Source organism: Mus caroli, unplaced genomic scaffold, assembly GCF_978045245.1.
Source record: "Mus caroli unplaced genomic scaffold, Mus_caroli_1 scaffold_16, whole genome shotgun sequence".
Taxonomy (NCBI): Eukaryota; Metazoa; Chordata; class Mammalia; order Rodentia; family Muridae; genus Mus; species Mus caroli.
The window spans coordinates 19,967,588-19,981,585 of record NW_028227271.1 but is presented as its reverse complement, the minus strand read 5'-3'; the positions used below and the strand labels follow the sequence as shown (position 1 = coordinate 19,981,585).

Genomic DNA, 13,998 nt, shown 5'->3' with positions numbered 1-13,998 from the left:
GGGGAGGTGGCTTCAGGTGCTGCGGGTGGCCGTCCTGTGATGTCTGCACATACAAGCCAATGCCTGTTGGGAAATCTGTTTTCTAGAAGATCAACCTCCCTTGACCTCTGTGTCAAGGAGTAGGACCAGTGGCTGCCTTGCTGTGAGGATCAGGGAGGGGCGGGGTTATCTACAGTGAGGACAAACCGCTCTTCCTTTCTGTCTAAAGTTCTTCTGCTGAGTGACCCAGGCTTGTCTGTTTCAATAGCTCTCGAATGGCCAGTGGGAGAGTCTATCTGGATGTGCAAGGCTTCTGGTAGCCACCCTCCTTGTTTGTTTTCTTCCTTTCCGTCTTTTTGAGACAGGGTCTCTCTATGTAGCTCTGGCTGTCTTGAAATTTTCCGTGTAGACCAGGCTGGCCTTGAACTCACAGAGATCCGCCTACCTTCGGAGTGCTGGGATCAAAGCAACGTGCCCCCATGCCCTTGTTTGTTTCTGTAGGACTGTGACAATGAGGCACCAGAACCTCATTAGTTAGAACGGGAGTCTGTGTGTTGCCTTACAGCCCTGAACATCATCAGTCAGGATCAGGGCTGGGCTTTCCAGCATTCTGGAGGCTTTGATGAGTTTTCATCTCTGACCTCTTCCAGTTCTGAGAGGACCCGTGCTGTCCCTGCCATCCCCCCCAGCCATCAGCACACTGCATCTCCCAGTCTGTCTCTGTTCCAGGCTTCTCTTCCTGCCTGGAGACCCCATGGGGTCGCTTGTACTACCCAAGCTATCTTAAGTATACATTCATTTTTTTTTCATCACAGAAGGGGAAGTACCATGCAACCATAAAAGAGGTAGGAAAAAGAGGTCCAGGGAGTTACAGCGAGAATCCCCAGGCAGGAATGATGGCAGATGCCTGAAATCCCACTCAGCAATTGGACCAATGAGGCAGGAGAAGGCCTGTGAGTCTAAGGCTAGCCTGGGCTACGTATCAAGATTGGTCTCCAAAGACCAAAATAGGGAAAATAACTGCAAATAAATGATTGGTTAAAGCTGCAGATTGCCGGCCCAGTTGCTCCTGAACTCACCGAGTTATTAGCCAGCTGTTCTCTGAGCAATTTGCTCTCTGCGTGATGCCGTGAGGAGCCAGGAGACAAGCAGGTGACACGCCTGCCCTTTACAGAAGTGATGGCAGCTAAACCTTTGGCGCAGATGTGCCAAACTGTGACAATGTCTCGGAAGAAAGGAGCTGTCAAGGGAGCCCAATGTGTTGGGGAAGTGCGTGGGTTCCGTGGGTCCCAAGAGTGTCAGGGGCACGGAGCGTGTCTACATAGGCTCTTAGCCCTGGCTCCTCATCTGCCAAGCTTGCAGAGTCTAGTGCTAGTGTTCTGAGCACCCCTCCCCCGCCCCCGCCCCCGCCCCCCAACCCAGGTCATTGCTTTTTATCTCAGCCAACGAAGATTAAACTGGACCTGCCCCCCAAACCGTGTCTCGTCAGACAGCTATAGTAAATATGACCACTAGAGGGCGCCATGTACATAGCGTTCCTGCTCTCAGCTCAGTTGGGGGGCGGGGGGGAGTGGTTCTCCCTGTGGCAGGTGTACAGTAGAGCCCTTTTGTTGTTGTTGTTAATGGCTTAATGATTTAATCTTCTTATTTTCTCAGCAGAACCGCTTTGGACTTCTGGGTATGTGGGGACATTACCGATCAGATTAATTACCGCTGGTTCCACAGCTGGGAAGCGGGCCTGGCCGGCTCCGCTGAGGAGTGACTCTCCTGCTGCCATTTCTGCTCTCATTCCTGTTCTACACAGTGCATTTCTCTATCTGTGTTGAGCTTGACCAGGCTTGTTCTGCCGCTTCGAGCGACCAGCAGATTTCATTCCCAGCCTGCCTTGGTGAGCAAGCAACCTGTATAGCTTTCTCAGAGGGATGGTGCAATCTGTGTTCACCACGGGCAGGGAAACCTGCATTCGGCTCTTTCGCTGTTTATTTGTTTGTTTGTTTCTGGGGTGTTGCACGCTCTTCTCTCTCCGCATTCTTCTGCACCTCCCCCCAACCATGATTAAAATCACTTGTCGAAAAGGCAGTGGAATTGATTGAAAGGAAGTGGGGTCAAAAGCAACCCTTCCTAAGTTGGGGACTCCAAGGCTTGCGGCAAAAGACCTGCTGTGGCCTGGGGTTAAGATTCTTTGATCATGATCATAGCGGAGCGCGGTGGCGCATGCCTTTAATCCCAGCACTCGGGAGGCAGAGGCAGGCGGATTTCTGAGTTCGAGTCCAGCCTGGTCTACAGAGTGAGTTCCAGGACAGCCAGGGCTACACAGAGAAACCCTGTCTCGAAAAAAACAAAAAAACAAACAAAAAAAATATTCATTGATCATCAGCACCTGAGCTGAGGGTCTGGGCCAAGATGATGATCAGGGGAGCCCTTCTGTGCGGGGCTGGGGTGCGGGGTGCAGCTTCAAAGGCAGGGAATCAAGTCATAGGGCTGAAATCCTCTAGACTAGCCAATATGCTGTGTGACTCTGCAGTGGTGACCCTGGCTGGACATGGTGTCACATACTGTAGTCCCAGCCACTTTGGGAGGCTGAGGCAGGAGGATTGAGAGTTCCGGGACAGCCTGAGCCACTGGGCTGGCTAGTTTTATGGCAACTTGACACAAGCTATAGTCATCTGAGAGGAGGGGAACCTCAATTGGAAAAAAGGTCTCTATAAGGTTGGGCTGTGGGCAAGCCTATTAGAGCATTTTCTTAATTAGTGATTGATGGGGGAGGGCCCAGCCCATCGTGGGCAGGGCCATCCCCCAGGCTGGTGGTCCTGGGTTCTATAAGAAAGCAGGTTGAGCAAGGCAGGGGAAGCAAGCCAGTAAGCAGCCCCCCTCCATGGCCTCTGCATCAGCTTCTGCCTCCAGGTTCCTGCCCTGCCTGAGTTCCTGTCCTGACTTCCGTCAGTGAGGGACTATAATATGGAGACATAAACCACACTAACCCTTTCATCATAGCAATAACCCTAACTAAGTAACCCTAACTAAGACAGTGTCCAAAAGGAAGGGCTAGGGACGTGATTCAATGGCAGAGCACTTGCCTAGTGTGTGTGAGTCCCTGGGTTTGACCCCAGCGGCGACCTGGGGCACCTGAAGTTGAGGTTCCAGCAGTCTCTGACCTTCCCCAGTGGCCTGTGCTGTTTGCTGGCCCTCACTGCTCCATAGCTGTGGTCCACACTTCCTTTCCCCCCTGGACTGGGCCTTTTCAGCTTTACCACAGTCCTTTGAGCTTAGGTGGCCCTGAGCCTCCCATAGGCACTGTGCTGGTTTGAGTCTGACACCTGCTCTTTGCAGGGACTTTGGAGGGCCTGCGCCTTTGCAGCGTCGTCTACAACCAGGGATGAGCCATGCTTCACCCTGCTTATTACCGTAGCCTTGGTGTGCATCTGCTGGAGATCTTACAACCCATACCTCAGGTGCCTGGGCAGAGATTCCAGGATCTTCCAAATTGGTTGAGCCTCGTCTTTAGGGTGGGTGTTTGACATCTGGGTCCTTTGAGAATTGGTGACGTTGGTACCTGCTCTCTGAATCCCCTGAGCATTGTTTGGTGAGGTCCTCTGCCCTTGGCACTGGCAGAGAGCTGAGCCTTCCAGTACATGGATTTGACTCAGTTCTCTTCAGGTGAGCTCAGGTGGAGTGAGTAAGTGCCCAAATGTGGCCCAGCTATGTGATGGGGTGAGGAGGGAGGCAGAGAGTCTTAAATCTTATCCTTAGCCACTCTCCATGTAGCGGAAAGTTGTTACAACGGCCCTGTGATCCTGCCTGCCTTTTATTATCTGTCCCCTGTGGTAAGAGATGCTGTGTCCACAGCTGTTCCGTGAGGCTTTCCTCCCTGTTTCTCTGTCTGGATTGTAGGAACCTTCAGAACTGGAAGATGACTTCCGGGCATGCATAGGCAGATGGGAAATTCTGGATGCAGTTCCAACAGTGGCTGTAGGACGTTGTGCCAGGGGGGATGCCCAGGCTGAGTTAAGGCACTGTGATCTGAGCTCTTTAGGGGAGGCAGTTTCTGCCAGAGGGGGCAGAGGCAGAGGTGCTAGAAAAGTCAGTTGGCTGGGGACACTGTGGCAGGTGTAGACCGGATTCTGGAGGCAGAGGAGGACTGTGCTGGGGGAAGGACTGGATGGGTCAGTGGTTAGGGAGCACACTGGCTTGGGTTAGAGGAGGGCAAACCCAAGGTGTTAGAGACCAGTCAAAGCTCACATCTGGCTGACAATGGGCTCGCCTCCAGAATTCTCCCTGTTGAGTTTAGAGCAGTGGTTCTCAACCTTCCTGATGCTGCGACCCTTTAATACGGTTCCTCATGTTGTGGTGACCCCCCCACCCCCGCAACCATCAAATTATTTCGTTGCTACTTCATAACTGTAATTTCGCTCCTGTTATGAATCATAATGTAAATATCTGGTATGCAGGATATCTGATAATGCAACCCCAAAGGGGGTCTCGATCCTCAGGTTGAGAGCCTACAGGATAGAGGGTGGATTGAAGAAGCCCATGAGGTTTAGCATGTGAGGAGACAGCTAGGCTGCCTTTTATCCTTCAAGGACCATGTTCTCTGTGAGCGAGGCTGCCTTGGCTCTCCCACCCTCGATTCAGCCTGCCCAGGGAGCCTATATGGAAAGCTTGACATTTTATTGTGAACCCGGAAACCTTCTTTCTATTCAAGTTATTTTTTCTGTAGTTCTAAAATTTTCCTGATCACCCTGGGGGACAGAGGGGGAAGAAAAAGACTGTTTGAGGGCTGAAGGAATTGTCTGTTTAACCCTAGCTCTGAGCTTCAGCTACACACACACACACACACACACACACACACACACACACACAGACACACACATGATATCAGGCATTGTGCACTCCTCAGACCTAGTTCCTGAGACAGATGCATTCTGCCTGGCATGGGGGAGGGGGATGTCTCTGTGTCAGGGAAACCTGTGTGAATACTTGGTCTGCCCTTCAAAGTAGAGGAGGCTGAGGGTGGCTCAAGGCTGCCTCCCGTGCCCCCAATCAACCCCTAATCTCCAGGCAGCATCCTTCCCCTTGCCTCTTCAAGACTGCGTTGTGGTAATTGGGTTCTTGGTGACCCACGACTGCTGGGCTAATGTGAGCCTTAATGGGAGACCTCTTTTCCATCAGTGAAGTGGCCAGAGGTGATCTGTAGGTGACAGCCACTGTCTGTGCTCTGGGTAGCTATCCCTGGCTGAAGTCCCTTTGCTCTCTCTACTTGCCATGCATCCTCTGTACACAAAGCCTGGGCCTGGCTTTGTGCTGGATGCATGACCTCGGGGATGATCTGAGGCCTGGTTCTGGGTATGAGTATGTCCCCAGGCTAAGAGTTTGCTGCTGTCACATGAACGATGAATCATGGGAACCTAGAAGAGTGGCCCTAGTTCCTTCCAGGGTGGTGGGTACACTGAGAGGGTATTCTAGGCACTTCTAAAGAGGTAAGATAAGAGAAGGCCTCTTCCAGGGTCCGCAAGTGTTGGGGTGTGGTCTACAGGACCTGGCTCCAACCGGCTTTGAGGAAGGTACAGGGGTGGGGAAGGAGAGGATACCGCTAGATTTATGGGAGGCCAGTCTTTCATCAGGAATCTTTGGGAACCCCCAAGGGCTTTACCCTGGAGCTCTCCACCCTGGGTAATGACTGGGACAGCTTGGGGTGCTGAGAAGATGGCTGAGTCTGATGGGATCCCCTCTGTTTAACATGATAGTTGACCGAAAGGCCCAGAGTGTTCCGGTGTTAGGTATGGCTCTCACAGACAGTTATATCACACTGGTACCTGTGGAGTGAGCCAGTGCAAACTTGGCTATTGGAGCTGGAGTATGATGGCAGAGAGTGGCCATCTGCAGGTGAGCTGGAGGCAGCCTCCGCCCTCCAACAGCCTTCCTGGATCCCAGAGGCTCTTGGGATCTTACTTAGACAGTCTCAACTGGGCACATCTGCAGCAGTGGCTCCTGATGTGGGGCCACTGGCCTCCTTTTCAATGTACCTCATTAAGATGCACACACTTTTATTTTTAGTGTCTGAACCTATTTTTTCTTGTGAAGTAGAATGGAACCTTATGCCCCAGCAGAACAAGCTCATACATCAATGGTTCAAGTCCCCGTTGCATCCTCTTCCTGGACCTTGCCAACGCAGTGTGGAAATTACCCCCTCTTAGAAATTACTGAGTTAACACACTGGAGTATCCTGTGGTCATGATCTGTGTGAGAAGACCGAACCCATCTCTCATGAACAGCAGCAGTCCAGCTGGGCCTCTTGATGGCGAAGAGGCCATTTCTCTGATGTTTATCACACAATGTTTAAACATCATTCCTTCTTTGCTGTGTCTGGGTCAGACGCTCTCCCTGGGCTCCTAGCCTTGCCCCAATTCACGCTGGGTGTGGCCTTGTCCATCCTGCCTGTTGCCCTCATGCTTGGCGCTGAACCTGGTGGGTAGAGAGCAGCCTCGTGCATCAAGGTCTTCTCCTGTGCAACTGTCAGGAACAATTCTCCTCCTGGAGTTCCGTCCCTCACCCTTGGCGTGTCTGTGGATGCCAGGAAGGTCACCAGCAGCCGTCAGCCCCAGCTGCCCATCCTGATGGTATTTTCACTCTTACTTAGATCTTATTTAGGTCAGACCTTGGCTTGTCTGAGCTGGAGGAGCCTCACGAGCAGCCCAGTTTGATTGCTCTTCAGAACCGCTTTGAAGAAGCACTTCCTGGATGGTGAATTAGAACATCTCCAGAGTTAGAAAATTCACAGCAAACTCTTGTTTCCTGGGCTTGTTTATCAGAGGTGTCCTGGGGTCTCTGCTGCCGGCTCACAAAGGGGGGGGGCACTGCACACCCCTTGCTGAGAGCAGAGATGGATAATGGGCTTTTTGTCCCCTCCATTCTTCTGAGGCTCCGGTAGAGTGCTCTGTCTTTGAGCAGATCTGTGCAGGGCATTGCTGGGCGCCAGCCTGTGGCGGGCTGGTTAAGTGGCCCAAATTGAGGCAGCTTTGCTACCGGTTTCAATTTTTTCTTTTGATGTGCGGCAGGTGTGGCATGGCCCTTTTTGTGAGTTTTTTTGTTTTTTTTTTTTGCTTTGATCCTGGTTTAGAGTGGGTTTGCTGAGACTTTCCCTGCCATGGTCCTTTGTTCTCTGTGGACACCAAGATGTGTTTATATGGGTATACAAGGTCCCAGTGCGATGAAGTTGCTATGTGGCCATCAGTGAATGGAGTCACCATGGCTCTGGTTCCCAGGCCCTGCATTCCCGAGCCCCCTTTAGGCTTTTGTGTCCTAGCAGACACTTCCTTCCACTGTGAGGGTCTTGTAACCCACTTCTCCCTTGGAGTGGGAAGCTGAGAGCGGCTGAGGTGCCAGCCTGCCGACGTTTCTCCTCCACCTAGAGGGAGGCTTGTTCCTCAACCAGCCCTCTTTCAAAGTCCTGTTTTCCTAATAGTGTCAAAAGGAAACAAAAAAGGCTGCACCCCCCAAAAAAATCTTTTTTCTTTTTCCTTAAGAGCCTGGGTATAAATAATAAATAAATAAATGGAGCCACACAAAGAGAAGAATAAAAAAATAAAATCAAAGCTGTAAGCTCTGCACTTGGCCTGAGGTATAAATAGCAGGCTCTTAGGAGGCGCCTGGGTGAGTGTCTGAAGTCATCTCTTCCGTCAGTGACTGCAAGTCAGGAGAGGCGGCTTTTTTTCTTCTTCTTTTCTTCTCCAGGTTGCTTTCTTTTAAGTTTTAATTAAGAAAAATTTGAGACAGGGTCTTCAGTAGCCCAGGCTAGCCCCCAACTCATTCTGGGTCTGAGAATGACCTTGAGCTGACCCTTCTGCCTCCATCTTCTCCATGGCAGAATTGAAGGTGTGCATCCCCCACATCTAACTTTTTGCTTTATCAGCCTTGCCAAGTCTTTGGATACCGGTGGGTAGACAAGGGATTTGTCTCAGTCACACTCCAGACTCTCGTTTCTTCTCTGTCCTCTCCTCTCCCTTCCCTGACCTCCAAACTCCATCCCTCTCTGGCCCCCATCTCCCTCCTAGGTTCCTCCTTTTGGTCCTCAGCTGGTATTTTGGTACAACCAGCTCTCTCCAGGCCCTGGAGACTCGGTGCAGTAAGAGGGTCCCTTGGCCAGAAGGAGTACGTTGGTACCCACTCCTCAGCTCTGGCTGCTGGGTTGCTCATGGACAGGACGTTCACCTCAGAACAGGGGGGATGCTTGGGAAAGCCACGACAGCAGGCTCCTGTGAGTGCCGTCATTAGCCTACCTCAGGACTGGGCCTGGGCACAGCCAGCAGCATCTCGCATCCTTGAAATGTGAATCCTTCTGGCATCTGGACCATAACTTGAAACATCTCAGCCTTCTCAGGATTCGCTGAAGCCCGCCAGCTTGTTGGGCTGGTTGCTGGTGGGGTAGAAGGCACTGGCTCCTGGAGGGTCCTCTGAAGCTGTCCATTGGCTTAACACTGGAGACTGTTCAATGCAGCACGGGAGACCTGGAAGATACAGGCTGGGGCAATGGACCCTTCTACCCTTGGTGTGGGTGGGTCCCTGGGCTGGGTCCCTCCCACCACACATTGCTCTGTAGTCCCTAAAGCTGTCCTGCATCTGGCCTTCTTTCATTCATTGGATTCATTGGGTTCATTGAATGCCTCCCCAGGGAGTTTCCCATGGTTCTCCTGCATGATAGGCGGGCACCTCTTCCTTGTTCTTCCACAGCAGTGGCTCTTCTGAGCCTCCTTGGATACCCACCATCAGTCACAGCTGACCCTCCAGGTTATACCATGTCTGTAACCTAAGGGATTATTAAAGGCATGCGCCACCACTGCCCAGCCCTCTAAAGACTCTGTGAGCAGGGACTTCTCCCACCTTTGTGTTCTGATGGGGAAACTGAGGCTTAGTGAGGCGAGGAGGCTTGGTATGTGGCAGTGTAAGGTTTGAGCTGGGACTTGGTGGTTTTGGCCAAGTTCTCAGTACTTTTCCTGGACTCTGAGTCTGTGTTTCCCGAAGGCCTTGAACAGGAAGGACCACCCCAAGGAGAGCGTGTGTATCGCAGCCTGGCAGGCTCTGGAGTGTTTATTAAGGTCACGCACGCAGTCTCTGGCCCTGTTTAGTGTTGTTTTTGATGTTCAAGGGCAGTGTGGAAATTTTTGTTTTCTGTGATCTAGTTTTGGTGCTTTGATAATGGCGCTCCATTGCACCCCACCAACTCTGTGATTTCCCAATCAGGATCACAGTCCCACCCATGCACCCCCACTCCCCAGTGGGAGTGGCTGTCCATCGGCCTTTGAGGGCTTTTTGTGATGAGGTCTCTCACTGAGACTGGGGATGGTGGATTAGGGTAGGCTGGCCTGTGAGCTCCAGGGATCCACCTGTCTCTGCCTCTCTATGACTAGGATTATGGGGGCCATCATGCCTGGCTGGTTTTGAGTGTGTGTGTGTTTTCCCCCAGAGATAGGGTTTCTCTGTGTAGCCCTGGCTGTCTGGACCTCACTTTATAGACAAGGCTGGACTTGATCACAGAGATTTGCTTGCCTCTGCCTCCTCAGTGCTGGGGTCAAAGGCTACCACTGCCAGCTATGCCTGGTTTTTAAGGTTGAGCTTAGTCCCTCCTCATGGCTTCTCAGCAAACACTTTGCCCACCAAGATAGCTCCCTAGCTCCCTAGCCCTATCTCCAAGGGTCTTTCTGAGAGGAATGGTGGACTCCTTTATGTGATTTTCCTGTGTGGCTCACTGCCGTCTCTCTGGACGACCTTATTCTCAATGGAAACTGTCTTTTATTCTTATTTGACTGTTGCCCTAAGCACTGAACACATGGCCTCAGCATAGTGGACTCGCTGTAACTCTGAGAAGTTAGCTCGATGGGACTGGGGAAAAGCTGGTCACCCAGCTGGTGTGGAGTCGGACGTCTCTGGAGAGTTCTTTTCTCCTTCCTTTCGGACACTCTCCGTCTCACCTACGACATGCAAGGATTTGCTGGAATTTGGTCCGTTTTCTAAAGGAGCCTGGTGCCCCAGGTTGGATCTTTGGGAGGTGGGACAAAGGGAGTCCACAAGCCCTTGGTGGTTACCGGCTCGTGAAGCTGTTTCGTGTTTGTGTGCTTCCTTCTAGAGACGTGGTGAGGATTAGGGGATTAAGAAATGGCTCAGCGGTTAAGAGCCTTTTCAAGACTGAGTCACGTTTCTGGATCCCCACGGGTGTGGCTGTCACAGAACATTTGTGTTGTTTATCGCTTTTGGCTGTTGTGAATATCATGGCCTTGAACACGGGTTTACAAGAGGGTCTCCTTTTCCAAAAAAAACCCTGAACATCTACATCTTTGATGATGTTAGGAGTCAGCATCTGTCCTTTGGAGGCAGAGGACGGGATATCTATCCCCTGAGTTGCATCCACAGTCGTGCCAAGAGCCTGCTGTGTGTCCTGTTCCAAGCTGGGGACTGGTGTTCTTCAGCCTGTCTGGAGACCTAAGAGAACAAACAGGAAACACCACCTGAGGCTGTCGGGTCAGAGGGGTTAACAGGACTGGCTTGGGGTCTCCCAGGCAGCAGGGAAGGGGCTCCTGTTCCGAAGCCTTTGTGGTATACATGACGCTGTCCCTATCACCTGCTGTTGTGGGTGCTGGGTGACCAACACATAAGGTGCTAAAGCATTGAGGTGACTGGTATTCCGGGAAGAATTTAGAGGGGGTGTCTCTGTATAAGTTCCACTGGGAAATTACAAAGTCGTGGGACACTTGCCCCTGGAGAGATCTCCTCAGGCAAGATGTGTGGTCAGCACGTGACAGGATGTGTGGTGTTTCTCTCTCTCTCTCTCTCTCTCTCTCTCTCTCTCTCTCTCTCTGCTGTAAAAAGTGGCAGGTGGTGACCTGTCTCTGTCACCTCTGGATCTGGGGGCTAGAGTTTAGAAACTGAAGTCCAGTGGTATAGAAGCCACTATTTCTGGTTTCGGGGCTTCAGATTAGGTGGTGTGTGTGTGTGTGTGTGTGTGCGCGCGCACGCGCTAGAGATTTATGTAAGCAGAAAAAAGCCAAGCCCTGCATCTGTACAGGTTCTTGTGTCACATTGGGTGCCCCCCCCCCCATGACTGTGACCAGGGCCATCAGAGTTTCTGCAGAGATGAAGAGATCCTGTGTGGTGCCATAGGACTGGGGTGCACATTGACTGAACCCCACAACTACTCCCTACCCCAGCCTATAAACCTACTGCTCATGTGCAGCTAGCAGTCTCTGGGCCCATAGACTGTCAGCATGGAATCTGGGCTCGCTTCCTTAGTCTGTTCTTTTTCCTACTGGCCCTGATCCCAGTCCTGTTACCTTCTATAGAGATTTAAGATCTTAGGAGGAAGCGCGCCTGTCCAGGGGCCAGGAGAGACAGAGATGGTAATAAAGATTTCATGACTTATCACCTGGAGCCCATGTGTGTATACACCTGCAGAATTTGTAGAGAATCTGGGGAGAAAGAGGGCTGTGGACCATGCCTTTGCTGGGTTCAGGTCATGGTCCAAGCAGACTTCCGTGCAGGCCCAAGTCTCAGCAAGTGAAGGCTGGTTGTTATGAATCTGTGGTGTCCAGGTGGAAAGTGAGGTGAGAGGCGACATCCAGGCTGCCTGTGGATGGATGACCTCTAGGAGGTTAACTAATCCCAGGGCAGAGAGCTGAAAGGGTTGTGCCCAGCTGGGAGGAGGCACGTGTCCAGCTGAGGTGGCTTCGGGTCTGAGACTCTAGCCTGTTTAAAAATAGATTTGAGGAAAGTGAAAGATGTAAGAGTTCACCGAATCTTCATCAGACTTCCGTCCCAAAGGACATGGCACACTTTAAATTCTGATCACTCGTGTATGCAAGTGGGCCTGTTTACACCTTGAGTCTAGATGTCCCCCCACCCCCGGGACAGCTCTGCCTGAGAGAGATGGAACTTCCATCCATCTTCTGGGGTCTAAGCCTTGTCTACCAAAGCAGCCTCAGGCAGGTCTGGAAACCATTAGAAACAACCAGAAGCTTCTGGAAGCTTCCATGTCTCAGTCACATGTTCTAAAGAACAGTGTGGATGGACTGGTCACGAGGCATTGGGAGGCATCAAGAGCTGCTTGATGTCAGAAAAATGGCAGGTGTTTCCCCAGCCTCTCTGGGCTGCCCAACATGAAGGGATACCAAGCAAGTGACATGTTCGACGCACGGGACTTTTCTCTTGGGCTCCCTGCATACTGACCTGGTCTCTCTTTGCTCAACAGTGACTGACTTACAGGAAGAAGGCAAGAGCGCCATCAACTCTCCAATGGCCCCGGCTTTGGTGGACATTCACCCTGAAGATACCCAGCTAGGTACTGTGGCCACTTGGCATCCTACGGTGTCTGTTCCTGGTGTGGCACCTCACATGGGTGGGTGGTGTTTGAGAACTGGAGTCTTATTCCGAGATCTCTAGGGAGAAGCCAGCTTCCGCCCCAGTCTTTCAGTGCAGATTTGATTGGCATCCAGGTATAGATGATTAGCATTGGGAACGTGGCTGGTTATCGTCACAGATCCAGGGAGTGGCTAAGCAGGGCTGAGCAAACAGTGGAGGAGACGGAGGAAAAGTTGGCTTGGTTACTGAGCTGAGGACTGGATAGATGACTCCAGGCACAAGGCTCTGGCTTGAGATAGCTGATAGCTGGCCTAGAAGAAGAGGAAAGACGAGTATTGGCTCAGGGTGTGGACCCCAGTAGTCCCCTAGAGGAGGAGGCTAAGGGACAGTCTCCCTGGGACGAGTGGGCCTGTCTCAGTCAGGGTTTCTATTCCTGAACAAAACATCATGACCAAGAAGCAAGTTGGGGAGGAAAGGGTTTATTCAGCTTACACTTCCACAATGCTGTTCATCACCAAAGGAAGTCAGGACAGGAACTTACACAGGGCAGGAACCTGGAGGCAGGAGCTGATGCAGAGGCCATGGAGGGATGCTGCTTACTGGCTTGCTTTCCCTAGCTTGCTCAGCCTGCTTTCTTTATAGTTATTTCTTTCTTTCTTTTTTTTTTCTTTTTTTGGTTTTTCGAGACAGGGTTTCTTTGTGTAGCCCTGGCTGTCCTGGAACTCACTCTGTAGACCAGGCTGGCCTCGAACTCAGAGATCTGCCTGACTCTGCCTCCCGAGTGCTGGAATTAAAGGCATGTGACACCACTGCCTGGCACAGCTTGCTTTCTTATAGAACCCAGGACCACCACCCACAGTGGGCTGGGCCCTCCCCCAATGATCACTAATTGAGAAAATGCCTTACAGCTGGATCTCATGGAGGCATTTCCTCAAGGGAGGATCCTTTCTCTGTGATAACTCCAGCCTGTGTCAAGTTGAATACAGGGCCCTAAGGCCCCAAAGTATGAAGAAATTAATAAACTAGGCACACCCTGTATATCTCCTTGGCTGTCACAAAGATCCATCCATGCTGGGCCTGCGGCTGGCCATGTGGGACCTGTGGTTGGGGAAGACCCCTGGCTCCTTGCAGGTTGATGATAGGGTGTCTGTCCGCCAAGGTACTCACTCTTTCCTGGCTCTGTGTTTTGGCAGCAAGCCAATGTGGAAGAAGTCAATGTGGAAGGCATGTTTGGGACACTGCTTATTTCCAAATCCTGGTTCAGAGGGATATCCCTATCTACTCCGATTTGCCATGACAAGGCCATTAAGGTCTCGGGGCAGAATCAGGAGTGGCCCAACCTGTGGCCCAGAGATGGCTTGGTACCCAAGACCACTGGTCCGTGATGTCTTTTCCCACAGAAGGGCATGCCCCTCTCACAGCTTCTGCAGGTGCTTCCTGGCTACTCTTTGCCTAGGAAGCTGGACTTCCCAGCTCCCCACCGTGGTCAGCGGGCCCACGGCATCCTGGCTTCTGTGGGCCACTGGTCTTTTCTGTTCTGGCTCCTGTGCCTTCATTCCCTCCCCACCTTCCTGTCCCACTCTCCCTGTGAACTTCATTGGACTCTTGTCTGTTAGAACCAGACATGGAGGGGAAACACACAGGGGAGATGGGTAAAATGTCATCTCTCTGTGT

The 13,998-nt window shown here is 51.8% G+C and overlaps 1 protein-coding gene across 3 annotated transcripts in view; it reads left to right on the top strand.

Annotated features, from left to right (window-relative positions):
- Parvb (parvin beta) overlaps positions 1-13,998 on the top strand; it is an 81,203-nt gene that overhangs the window by 27,216 nt on the left and 39,989 nt on the right. For 2 of the 3 annotated variants that reach the window (XM_021183070.3, XM_085831444.1), the window contains exon 2: positions 12,215-12,304. In XM_021183070.3, coding sequence (XP_021038729.1) covers positions 12,215-12,304 — 90 coding nt within the window. Of the gene's footprint in view, positions 1-1,638; positions 1,868-12,214; positions 12,305-13,998 lie in introns of all 3 variants that reach the window. The other variant, XM_029470070.2, reaches the window with a different exon arrangement.